This window comes from Neopsephotus bourkii, unplaced genomic scaffold (genome assembly GCF_033783945.1).
Source record: "Neopsephotus bourkii isolate Nb327-2 ecotype Australia unplaced genomic scaffold, CSIRO-AGI_Nbou_v1 NB_1765, whole genome shotgun sequence".
Lineage (NCBI taxonomy): Eukaryota > Metazoa > Chordata > Aves > Psittaciformes > Psittacidae > Neopsephotus > Neopsephotus bourkii.
In genome coordinates, this window is record NW_026902239.1 from 6,640,283 (window position 1) to 6,653,311 (window position 13,029).

Below are 13,029 nucleotides of genomic sequence, written 5' to 3' on the forward strand. Positions count from 1 at the left end.
AAGTCTCTGATTTAGATGGATAGACTCAGATGCCAGTGTTGCAAGATGAAATATAATTCCATGTTCAAGGAGATGGTGTAACCGTTTAACCAAATACACAAATCTTGACATTCAGCTTGGTCCCACGCCTTGATTGCTAAGCTGTGTTTGCAGTGTATGTGCACACACTGATCATCTGAGACGTGGGAGAAAAAATGTCCTGTGATATTTATTTATGTATTTAAAGATCTCCTTTTTAAACAGACATATCTTCTTCAGTCCACAACTAGTTACAGATTGAAACACTCTTTGACATGATTCTTTAAAACTCCCTCACCGTGCCTGTAAATCAGACAAATGGGTAATTGTCTGTTGTTATTCATACTTGTGCTTAGCAGCATGTTCAGTGGAGAAATATGTAACATTTCTGTAGTAGCAGAATCTGTGAATTTCCACTTCCCTGTCCCACTTGCCTGCCCTTGATAGGTGTACAGAACAGTGCGAGCTAGAGAGTCGCTATGTATAAAGCCTTTACAGAAAGGAACACTGTTTTTTAGATGTGATTACTAACTTTGGGCTCTAAACTCAGGTTTAACTATTTTAAAATAAACACAAACATTTAGGTATTGACAGACATTTGAAAATTGTTGCAAATACTGGTAAATATCCAGACAAAATTATTCTGGCTAGAGCGTTTCTTTTACCTTTTCATGTTCAGAAAGCTTTAAGATTTATGAAGGGTACAAAATACAACTCATTTATTCTAACTTCACTTGTTACTAGCATAATGAATTAACACAAGTGGAAAACACAGGGCATGATCATGGAAGACACTTTCACTATATACAAACTTTTTGTGAGTCTGAATACAATTTTTTAATACATAGCAGTTTCCATGTGAATTAATAGGTGAGAAAGAGAAATTCAGAATGCTTCAGAACATACTCGTATTAGATAACCATAACCTTTCTGATAAACACAATGGGAAAAAAACCACACTCTCAAACTGTTTCACTTTTCCACTCCATTATAGAAACAATTTTTATACAGTTTACAATTCTGGGGCCTCTCTACTATACATAACATAATCCTTCTGGAAGATTTTACAAACCACTACTAGTAAAATATTCTCTGTTTTGATAGCCTGGCTCAGCAATGATGATTTAATTTAGGTAATTTTTATGCAGTTCACACTAAACGCTTGACTGCGGTACACAAATTTGAAAAGAGAAATTTGCTCCTCTAAATGTGTTTTCCTAAGGAAGAGCTGTAGTCCTGTTTCCTACTTACTTCATCAAGGAAAGTTAAGTTAAATCACTTATATTTGCCTTCTTCCAAACACTGTCAATTTTCTAACAGATATTCAGTTAATTTCAGTCTCAAATGTTGGCAAAAATGTCTTTAGCTGCAAGATCTCAGAGACAGGTTGCTTTCTTTCCTGGTAAAAGTCAAGTCCAGTTAGCAGCTCCACATCCTGAACACGGGCAGAATGAGCCTGAACTCTCTCTTCAACCCATTCAGACAGTGTCTTATTTTCCTGCCAAAACAAATAAGAACAATGTTCAAGAACACAAACTCTGTTTTTTTGGTAGTGGTATTAGACAATAACCAGTGTCTGAAATGTCTGAACTGGTTTGACAGACTAAAGACCTCTGATTGATAAAACTCCATTCAGGTTCTCTAGACATCTTTACAGACTTGCATTTACGGATCTCATTTAAACAGAATCAAATGGATGTCCCTTCTCCCCACCTCCAAAGCAAAGGAGAAGCAAGATTATGCTGAAATGGCAAGTATGATTTTTGACTACAAAGTAAAGTCAAGTCATGTTTTAATCACACAAGTAAGGATATTTTTAGTTACAGTATAAATTAGCTGCAGTGCTCAGGCTAGCCAAACAACAGGCACCTGAAATCCTGAACAAAGTCCTTACAGCATCTCAGTCTTGACTGTTGGGCAGCTATAATAATTGCTAGATAGACAGGGAAAAGAATGGAAATATAAGCACTAATCAATCAAAAAATGTTATTGTTCAATTTGTTTACTACAAAGTTTTTTGCAAACAGATGGTAATTTGCTTTTCCATTAACAGTATCTGCTTCTGACACAAAGGTTCTCTAAATTCATTGCTGCAAGACACAATGAATACAAAGTACAACAATATTTGGGGTTTACTGATAAACTTTAGAAATAACAGGTGTTAAATTCTAAAGTACAAAGACTAATTCATCCAAATTATTAATACTGTATATTTAGTGAACTCTCAACTACCAAAAAAGATTACTGAGTATTTGTGGATTATCCACACCACAAGTGTGTGATAGGGAGACACACAGCTTTTTTCTAAGATGCAGTTATGAGTTCAAAGTTATAAATAAACTAAATCAACACAATTGTACTGCTTTGAGGGTCAGTTCTGTGCAGCTATATTTTGAATGGGGAGACTCTGTAATATGTACACTGAGCCAAGGAACCTTCTGCATCCCATAGTTTACAGAATAGATGCTCAGTTTGTTTAACAATACATATTACACTCAGCTAACTTATTTGTTTGCTACAAAACATGAGATTTACACTGTTACTGTTAAGAATTAATTTTACTAAATTCAAGTATGACTTTCAACTGCAGAATCATCCATCTAAATGCCTAATGTCTAATTTCTAATATAGGTGTAACAAAGGATTGTAGGAACTCTTCAAGCTACACTGGAGGAATTAACACTCAAAGTCCTTTAATACTTGTGGAGAAAGACTGTCCTGCAGCTTTCCATAAAGTTATCTGATCACCCTGTTAGGTGTGCTACAGTTCTCAGCCCTTAAGTGCCAACATTCTCAAGTTCTCTTATCAAACCCTTCTTTATTCTTCTTCCTTGCTTCCTATCAGCTCACTAGTTTCCAGCTATTCTTCTGGAGCTTCTTACTCTCTTAATCATTGCTTTAGCTCTCAACTCACTCTCAACTCATGTGGAATGAATTAAACACTTGGACTACTAAAGTTTCTCCAGATGAATGGATCCCACTGGGAACCAGTTCACAAAGCTCACTGGCATAAAGGAGCATGGAACTATACTTACAGCACAGCTTTCAGTGTTGTCAGGTCGATGAGGAATGATAAAAGACAAAACATCCAAGGAGCCTGAACAGTCCAGTGGAGTATACGACCTATTCTTGCAGCTAGTCAGAACCACAAAGTAATGGGTTGGGACAGGGATCTCTGTCTTGTTTACATGCCTACAAAACAAACATTAATTGATTTATCAAGTATTTAAACTATTGATGCCATTAGTAATTTATAGAATATACCTCAGCATAGATCTTCCACTACTATGTGACTTTTATTTATTTTATAATTTAAATAAATACCTGATGGGACAGACAGTCTCATTATTTGTTTCACGAACAGCCAAACATTCATGGATTAGTAGTTTTGCTACAAGCATTCACACTGAAACCAACAGGATTGCTTACATGATCAACACTGTTTTGCCAAAGTCAGACACTTCTACATCTGGAAGAGGCAGGATACAGCACTGTGTCTGTCCTTCATTACATTAAGAATTTCAAACATAATTGGAAAAGAGTAAGAGAAAACTAGCTTCTGGTTTCTTGACAGCAAGAAATGGCAGAACAATGTCTTGTTGTTGTGTTCTATAGAAACCAGTTTACGATACTTGAATGAAAATGTCTTTGTCCCCCTTTTCGGGCTATTCTGTGAAAATGGTCACTTTGTATATAAACTTCTGAGGAGCTGAGTGCTTCCCAAATTTGCTGTACAGCTTCAGTATTCAACAAAACACCATCACTGAAATCATTGTACTGCTTCATATAACTGACTGACCATGCTGAATAAAACATGCTTATTCCAAACTGTAGACAACATTATGTGGTTAGCTGGGTATTACAGCATTCTGCTTGGAAGGAAGTTCTAGTCTCTCCTCCCTTCCATCCTCCTACTTCGTGGCAGAGCTGATTTTCCCATTCTCAAACCATTTTTGACAGATGTGGTATTAAGTCTAGCCTTGAATAAAACATCTCCAGTGACATACTCAGCTGTGCAGATTTCCCAGCACTTTTCTACTACATAAGCGATCTTACTGTCACAAGGCAATTTCCCTATATTTGGAACAACCTAAATTGTTCTTATTCTGTTTTTTCCTCCTCTCCTCTTTTATTAACATAAATAATTGGTCTTTATCTTTTATATTTCCCTTTCACAGAATTTCTTCTAACGTAAATCTTCTCTCATTCCTGTTTCTACTCACACATAGATTTTTAAATGTATTTTTTTATGCTACCAGAGCTCACTAAAATTTGGCTAGAAGTTGTCAGGCTTTCAAGTGACCTGTGTAAACCATAGCTATGCAAAAGTACCGCTTAAGAACGTTACATTTTACATTCCCAGTTATATGATTCAGTGAATGCAAACACAGAAATCTGATCTTTGATAAAACACACCAGTTTGAGACAACAGGGAGAAACAATGAACAGGTAAGTGAGTATGACATGAAAGTGAGAAAATTATGCTTAAGAGAATGTTCTGTATATTTAGATGTCATATATTCTGCCATATATGTCATATATGGGGTGTCATATATTCTCCCTCTGCTTCTGTTGCAGAGGCCCAAAAATCTAGACATAAGCTTGAGAAACACATTACTGGTCTGTATCTGTGCATGTGTACCTAGATAAATGCAAAGCTTGCTTTCTTCTTACTGGAACTTCAACTTCTACAGTACTGTATCTGTTTGCAAGAGTGTTTGCTGTTATATGAGTAACATTGGATGAAGTGTAATAAAATGAGTACTCTCTTCTCCATAATACTTTTTGGTTTTGAATAGAAGCCTGTTTGTGTGGAAATAGAGTAGAAAATAATCTGGGGTTTGACTTCTGGCTTTTCCAAGTACTTACTGTTTAATTTCATCAAAAGTATCAAAATGGCCATCATAATTGTAATCGAACACTGGTCCACTGATAACATTTACTCCATTCCTTTCTCTAGCATACTCCTGAAGAAGCACATTATGGAAATAGTCCCATATGTCTGTCATTAAAACAAAATATAAGCATATTTAACATAAATTTGAAGATATTTCATCACTACAGAAGAAAAAGAAAACCTTTTTTTTTTCTGTAGATTAATAATAAAAAGTTTCAATCTAAACTGCCTTTAAAATCAACATTGTTATGCAAAATTTGTATTTCAGCAAAGGCTGAAAGAGGCACAGTAAATGCTATTATAGGTCTGCAAGGCCTGGAGATAATGCATTTGATCTGCAGCCTATGCTACAATTTTAGAGCTAAGAGGTTATTAATTTCTGGCCTGTCTGCTAGCACCTGCAGCTGTACCAGTTAGTAGGAACTGCAATAATGCTTTGTAAGAGGAATATTTACCACCTGAGAGCTAGTCTAACTCTACAGAACTCATGTCAAATGTCACTAGACAATGGATTTATTCCACAGATGTTATTTGAGAAAATACAATTTGTAGGATATAAGCTAGTGAGATTATTCACCCATTTACAGCTACCATGGCAAAAATAATAAGATACATTTTGGCGGTTGAGGGTTGATTTACCTCTTGCTTATAGTCCACAGTAACTTCTTGCAAGTTTAAATCTCTTGTACAATTTTCCTTGGAAAATTGTATTTTTCATGTCTGATTTACTTGGAAGATGAGAGCCACTTAGGTTTTCTGGATCTTTGTTTTTTTTTTTGAAGGACATGTGCAGAAGAATAAGTGAGGTCTGAATGCATCAGAAAGGTAGCTACATCATTGCTTTTCCTACAGCTTTTTCCTTAAGCATTTCCTCTTTCTATCCTTTGTCTAAGAAAATGAGCTTACTGCACATGTATAATAAGAAATGAGAAAAATCTGATGAAATAAATATTCCAAGATTAATATTGTTTGGTTTGAGATTCTCCTTGATTAAACAGACACTGTATCAGGGCATTGTTTATAGACTTTGTCCTGTCTTCTCTTGAGACTTTGCAAAAGGAAAGAAGTGCCATTTTCATTCACCTTGAGCATTTCCCAAGGGGACATTTTCATGAGAGTTTCATAGCTAGCATTTCCTGTTAGGAGAGCACATGGGAGATGAAGGGAAAATTCAAAGGTGAACAGGTACACCTAACAGGGCTCAGGCAGGACTATATACAGGGAAAAAAAAAATTAATGTAGGTGCATTTTAAAATTTCAAATGTCTACTTTTAAAAAGTTCTAAAAATATTTGCAGATCTGGATATAACGCAGGCATTCATTCATGTTTTTAGGTTCTTGTCTTAGCTTTATCAAATCCAGAGCCATAATTACAGAAAATGAATCAAAATTAAGGAAAACTTTGCAACCTACCTTTGAAAGCTCTATACATGGGAACAATATTGCTGGTGAGTAAGGCATCATACTGCTCAAGAGCAGATGAATTTAAGTCTATATAACAACAACAAAAAAAGTTAAATTAATGAAATTAAATAAATATACAAAGAAATGGGATTCATATGTCACTGTAAGTTGCAGGTACAACAATTAAACTACATTTTACATTTAAACATTAGTATGATCGTACTGCAAACATATTTCTATATTTATACAATCTGTTCAATAAAGTAATTATCAAATTTGACAACAAGAAATTAATATTCATACTGAGGAAGCGGGACAGCCCTTTGCTCCAACCCTTTACATCTTTCCAACCACGTTGTTCCATTTTTAAAAGAAAGACTTTAATGTTCTGAACTGAAGATATTTAGATACAAGTAGCAGTTGCCCTGGTTTTGGTCAGTCTACAAACACTGGAAACCTTTTTCTGCCCAACATGCTGATCCGAAGAAGTTTGTTTTGGTGCTTGGGTATATGTTTAAACATAAACCCACATCCAGCTGATTAAGACTTTCTAAGCTCTAGCTATAAAAAGAACCATGCTCACTGGGAGGATAGAGGAAACTGCGGGTGAAGGTCAGCCCTTCTGGGTAGTTGGAACAATTTTGGCTCCGAGCAACAGGGATTCTAACATCAGCCCGCAGACAGTCTGAAACAGTGGGAGGAAGAGGAGATGTGTTTTCCTGTGAAAAGGGAAAAAAAAAGAAAATATTACACCCACGGCTGTGGCTAACCCAGTGCCCTGTACAGTTCTAACTTTCTAGAACAGACTTCATTGAATCTTCTCCTATTTTCATAGTGAATCAGGTCAATGCAAGTAACAGACACTGATGTTTTCTGCCTAGTGTTTTTCCTCTATTTCTGTTTTTAGGTAATTCAGGGAAATCCTTATGCAGCGTGTAAAATTGCAGTAATAAAAAAAGGTTATACCTTAGGCAAAAACAGGTGACAAGTTTGGCTCATTTGTCACTTTCACATATTTCTGGAAGCACCAACTTGATGTCACATCCTCCTGGAAAGCCTCTAGTATATAAAGACAAAGCTATCACCTCATCTTACCATCTGAGAATACTATCTCCATAATAAGAGTCTGCTCTGCTGAAGGGTTGAGGCTAAATAAAGTCATTCAGTAAATTTGGTATATTTTACTGGCTAGCTTCAATGAGACATGTTAGCATGCACACCAGCTAAGACCTGGCCAAAGGTGATTATGATGAGTACAATTGTTTCTATAACCTTTACTTTTTTCTTTAACCTTTACCATAGTTTTACGATATCATTAACTAAAACATCAGGATATGCTTTTCTGTGTTTAACTGGATCTTCTTTTTCATACTGATTTACATGTAATTTATTTTCATTTTGGTAATAGAACATATTTATTTGCCTTATACTTTTATAAATGGGAGTAAAACATCTAAATTGACTTTCACTACGTTGTTTATTTTATTGGCTAAGACCAAGCGTTAAAAAAGAACTTGGATGTTCTTTTTGTGCCTCTTAGTACTCCTACTTACTTAGTTACTTGTATGAGAATTCCTTTAGATGCCCATATTATGGTCAGGTTGTATATTAATGGAAATTGTATATATCACATGGAATGAAATATAAAAGACAAAAGACTGACGCCTGAACAGATAAGCTGAAATTGTCAAACAAACATAAATCTCAACACAAAACTGATATCCATTTCATTTGAGCATTTTGTCCTTTCTAGTGTCCAAATCAATAAGGCAGGGTTATTAGCTCAGGGTTGCTGAAGAAACCAATATTTTAAACATACTAATTGAGCTGTGGTAATCAACAATGACTTCAACTTCTTTATGGTCTCCAAAGGAAAACCTAAATCGAAGTAATAAAGGTCTGAGTAATCATGCCAAGGACTGTCCTGAGGAGAACTTCATTCTTCTCATTCAATACAGTGGTCACACCTAATGTTATCCAAATACAGGAGGGAATCTACATTTGACCTCTATTATGAATCTGGGCTCTTAATAGCATTCACATTTTCTCAAATTTGAAGTGATGAGGACACCACTCAACTCTCTTCTTATTATTTCACTTCTCTTGAAGCTGTCTATATGGGCTATGATCTCTAATCCAAATGCCAAGGTGGGAGGTCAGTGTTTTAGATCTGTCTGTCTGTCACATATGCATCATTATCATATTCATACATTTGGGAGGTAAAGACATCAAAAAAATGAATTTATGATGTCTCAAAATACGAAAAGGCAATCACTCAAGAATATTTCAGGGTATTTTTTCAAGACTCTACAAGTCAGCAAGTAAACAATACCAAAAAATGTTGAGAGATGAGAACTCTCAGTTATGTCTGTGTCATCTTCAAGTACAATGGGATCAACAGTTAACATAACCTCAGATTGCAAGCCATATTGCTAATGGAATTGATATACTCACTCTACTAAACCTCTTTTCATTTCCTTTCCTCAAAATAGAGGAATAAGTTATTTTTAAACAGATCATCTATCCGTAAGAATAGAATGATTCTCAAAGAAGCTGTTGAAAGTGCTTATTTACTAAGAAATGAGATCTTGACAGTAATAACCACCTCTTCAAAACTCAGAATAAGAAAACATTTATCACCAATTCAACACCTTTAGCCCTTTTAGCTCGTCATCTTTCATGTGAAAAAAAACTTAATGTCTTCTAAAGAAAGCAGTTACAATTAAAAATAGCTTTTCCTATCACACCATGCATTACCTTTTCTGACACAGGTCATTGTCTTTTACTGAGCAAGTAATTAATGTTGGGAAGCATGAATTAATAGCATTCCAAGACAAAATTGTGCATCTGCTGTGGTCTGTCATGTCAACTTCAGCCACCTCCAGGAATCTTTTCAGTAGTCAAAGAGTATTTCCTCATGGCAACTTAGAAAAAGGGTCAGATTATAGGGGGAGTTAACCCCATTAATTTTATTTCATTTACTGACCATGGAAACTCCAACAATTTATTCCAGAGCCACATAACCTTGAACTCTCAGAGACTGATTCAGCCATAATTACGTTTTTCAGAAATTATGTAATGTAATAGACAGCAAATTAATAGAATATACAGAAATATGCATCAGAAAAAACTGTCTTGTGGACTTATACAGAGGTTTGATAATAGGAAAAAGATTGTGATATTCATAGGAAAGCTTAAAAACTTCTGATTTCAGAAATCACAGACTGCTTTTCCTCAGGAATTGACAGGCAAGTTGGAATGCTGTCTTGACAACTTATCCCTGTTACAAAACAGGCTTCACGGAACCAACTTACCAGCAGCTCTATTCTTTTATCTTTTGTGTCCCTAACAGATGGCCATTCCCACTTTTTTAAACAGCATTTTAAGACAGTTGAAATTTAAAATATATCAAATTTTTTTTTCAGAAAGAAAAAGCATGGCCTTAGTCACATAATACCCGTCAGTCCTTAACCAGGATTCCTGGTGAATGAATTACATTTTCAATCCATTATATTACATATTTATGAATAGTAAAGATATTTGATAACATACAGGCTTATTCACAGTGTATGCAGTCCACAGTGGCATCCAGATGTCATAGCTGTATCCACTCACATACTGATGATGGTAAAGTAGGCAGTAGACATTTTCCTTCTGAAGAACTATGGGTCTCCCATATGGCAAATGATATGTGTTTGCCTCCTTAACTAGAATTTAAACAATAATTATTGATTCATTCTTCTATAACATTTTGCATGGTACAAAGGTGTAAGAGGGCAGAAAAAAAAGATTAAAACATTAGTAAATACAAATAAAATGACAGGTAAACATGGGTATGTGTTTCAGCTCTTAGCTTGAGTGGAATAAAAAAATGTAGAAAATAGTTTTCATGTATGTTTAACATACAAAAGTCAATGTAATATTTCAGACTTGTTTCTTTAAGATTTCATATCAATACAGTTTTTTTTACCTTATCTTGCCAGTGGTGTGAAAGTTACATCTTATTTGTCTAGGAAGCATTACAGTGGTTCCTAAAATTTCCAGAAACCCCATAAAAAAGTACACAGAAATATCTATGGAAATTTTTGATGAGAGAAAGGAAAAAGTTGTGGTTACAAGGTGGGGAACGAGTTGTGACATATAGCCTGAAAGTGCTCAGGCTTTCTTCAAGGACCACTGAAACCTGTATGGTTTTTTTGCTAGATTTTAATGGGAATCATGAATGTTGCTCTAACAGTATCAATTAACATTGTTTAAAGAAATAAGAAAGAAAATAGAAAAAAGTTATTGTTCTAATTTGGCTTTCCTACTTCACTTTAAATTGTAGTTAACATTGCAAAAATTCCCACTGAAACCAATAATATAAAATGTAAGTCAGGCATAGATTTAAAAATACTGCTGTCCTTTTCATTTCTTGCTACTTACTTTCTTCTGTAGTAAGATTTAACCTCTCATTTAATACTGAAATATTTGATATCTGTAAAATATAAGAGAATCGTTCAGAATGAATCCATAATATAGAAAGAAAAACCAACCAAACCAAACAAAAAGAGAACACATTTGACTAAGAAGATTTAAAGATCCCAGATGCCCCTACTTACATGCATACATGTGCATCCCAGGTCATCTATAGGAGTCAGATGGGAAACTGGGCATGAAGAAGGAGGTGAGACTTCTTTTGCATGTGAAGGATTGTAAAAAGGGGTTTTTAAGAGGTGATTCAAACTGCCATGTGTTCCATTGTTTGGTGCTGGTGTTATATGCAGCAAATCTGTTGAAACATTTGAAATTTACAAACAGATTTTAAGACTAAATGATATTTTTAAAAGTCATTATCTTTCCAATTCTACGTAATTCCTATGCGTTCATTCTAAATAGAGAAGAAATAGCTTATTCTGTTATTTAAACTATTATAGCAATTACAACCATCATCTTACAATTTTCTAGATATGAAGGTTCATTGGTATCTTCCACTGAATCAAGATTTCATAATTATGCATTTGAGTACTGTTGATACAGTTTTATACATTGCCATAACATTCATGAGATTAGATTTAATGCAGAATACAAATGTGATTGACTGCAAATGCATCACATTGTGAAGCATACTAGCTTACTGCATTTTTGTGTGATGCCTTAATCCATACTTTCTGAGGCTCATACTTCCTAATTACTAACTGTGGGGACTGCAATGGTCCTTCTTAAGCTATGAGCAAGAGCAGTAACTCTCTACAAGACTCTTATCCCACAATTATTCCACAGGCGTCATTTCAACAGCAAGCGCATGTGGCAAGAGTTCTTCTCTCCGATTGATTAGTGGAATTCTTGTGCAATCAGAAACAAACTTCAAAGCATAACAATTTAGGGTAGCTAATCTTTTAGCACTGTACATAAAGCAAAAGAGCATGGCTTCAGTCTTTTGTGTAAAAAACCTAGCTTCTGAATGAGTACATTCAATTTTCAGTTACTCTTCTTTTAGCTCTTACGAAACTGGTAATTGGAAACACTGTCAATTTATCACGTAAAGTACTGGATTGCTTCTACTCACCACACAGAAGGTTGTAAACCTCGATGTTTTCAAAAGCATCCACTTCAGTTTGCTCTTTAAAGCTTGGGCCATATGCTAAGAATATAGCCTAGGTTGTAATAAAATAAAAGTTGTTACCTTAAGGAATCCAAATTAAAAAAAAAAAAAACAATTAATTTGCATTTTACAGAACAGGGACACAGGAAAAAATGTCTTTTTGCAATCATGAAAACTTAAAATGCAGGATTATTCTAGTAAAGAAGGCAAATCTTTTCCCATTGCATATAATTCGAAGAAAAACACAAAATATAAATTCATTTCTCAGAGTACTTTATACTATACAATGAATTGGGGTGGTCTTTAATATTTTGCTGCTTACAAAAATTATTGTTTGCTATGTTTCAAATCCACACCTTTTTATGTTTTCATTGCAACAACCAGTAACAATACCATACCAACAAACGCCCACTGCAAAAACTATCACATATTCTATATTGTGGTGGTTCATCTAGTACTTCATGGTTTTATATGTCAGAAGGTGCAAGACTTGAATAGAAATCATCTTACCTCCATACTTTTAAATTGATTGTTATAACCATGGTTACCCCCATCACAGTATGTATAACTTCTGTCCCTAAGGAGAAACCATCATAGCGTAAATAAAAATGGCACAAATAGAACGTTAGTAACAGTCATCCTGACTCAATAGACTGTATCATGTCTGAAGAACTGACTCTCGCATTATATTGTAGCACTTTTTGCTTATCTAGTGTTCACGTTTACAAAGTTCTCTTTCTCCTGTAACAGAAATTGCTATGGACAGAAATAAATTATCCTAGGCAGTTACTGAGTGCACAGTGAACCGATGTTTTCAAAATTAATTGAAAAAATGGCCATTTTTGAACTGAGGCCTTCACCCTGCTTCAGGTCTCAGAACATGTATAATCTGGTTAGGAAAAATTTCTCAGTTATATTCTGTGACATCTGCATTTTAATACAGAACTTAAAATGTGAGAACTCTGCTATTAGTCTCTGTGGACCAACATAAATAAGACTGCAAGGTATTCTGTTCTACAAGACAGTGCATTTTCATCATGGATTCTAAACGGTGAAGGAGGGATGTGGATGTGTGGGAGGGGTTATAGAATTAATAAACATGTCAGAATAGTCTGATTTATAATGA

At 34.9% G+C, this 13,029-nt stretch overlaps 1 protein-coding gene across 1 annotated transcript in view; it reads right to left on the minus strand.

Moving 5' to 3' along the window:
• Positions 1 to 656: 656 nt before the first annotated feature.
• The window catches only part of ENPP3 (ectonucleotide pyrophosphatase/phosphodiesterase 3), a 36,705-nt gene continuing 24,332 nt past the window's right edge, over positions 657 to 13,029 (minus strand). Inside the window, exons 16-25 of the mRNA XM_061378392.1 lie at positions 12,414 to 12,480; positions 11,868 to 11,955; positions 10,921 to 11,090; positions 10,745 to 10,796; positions 9,872 to 10,026; positions 6,903 to 7,038; positions 6,329 to 6,406; positions 4,888 to 5,020; positions 3,054 to 3,210; positions 657 to 1,516 (exon numbers count right to left, since the gene is read on the minus strand). Of these exons, the coding sequence (XP_061234376.1) occupies positions 1,343 to 1,516; positions 3,054 to 3,210; positions 4,888 to 5,020; positions 6,329 to 6,406; positions 6,903 to 7,038; positions 9,872 to 10,026; positions 10,745 to 10,796; positions 10,921 to 11,090; positions 11,868 to 11,955; positions 12,414 to 12,480 (1,210 nt within the window). The 3' untranslated portion in view covers positions 657 to 1,342. The remainder of the gene's footprint in view (positions 1,517 to 3,053; positions 3,211 to 4,887; positions 5,021 to 6,328; positions 6,407 to 6,902; positions 7,039 to 9,871; positions 10,027 to 10,744; positions 10,797 to 10,920; positions 11,091 to 11,867; positions 11,956 to 12,413; positions 12,481 to 13,029) is intronic.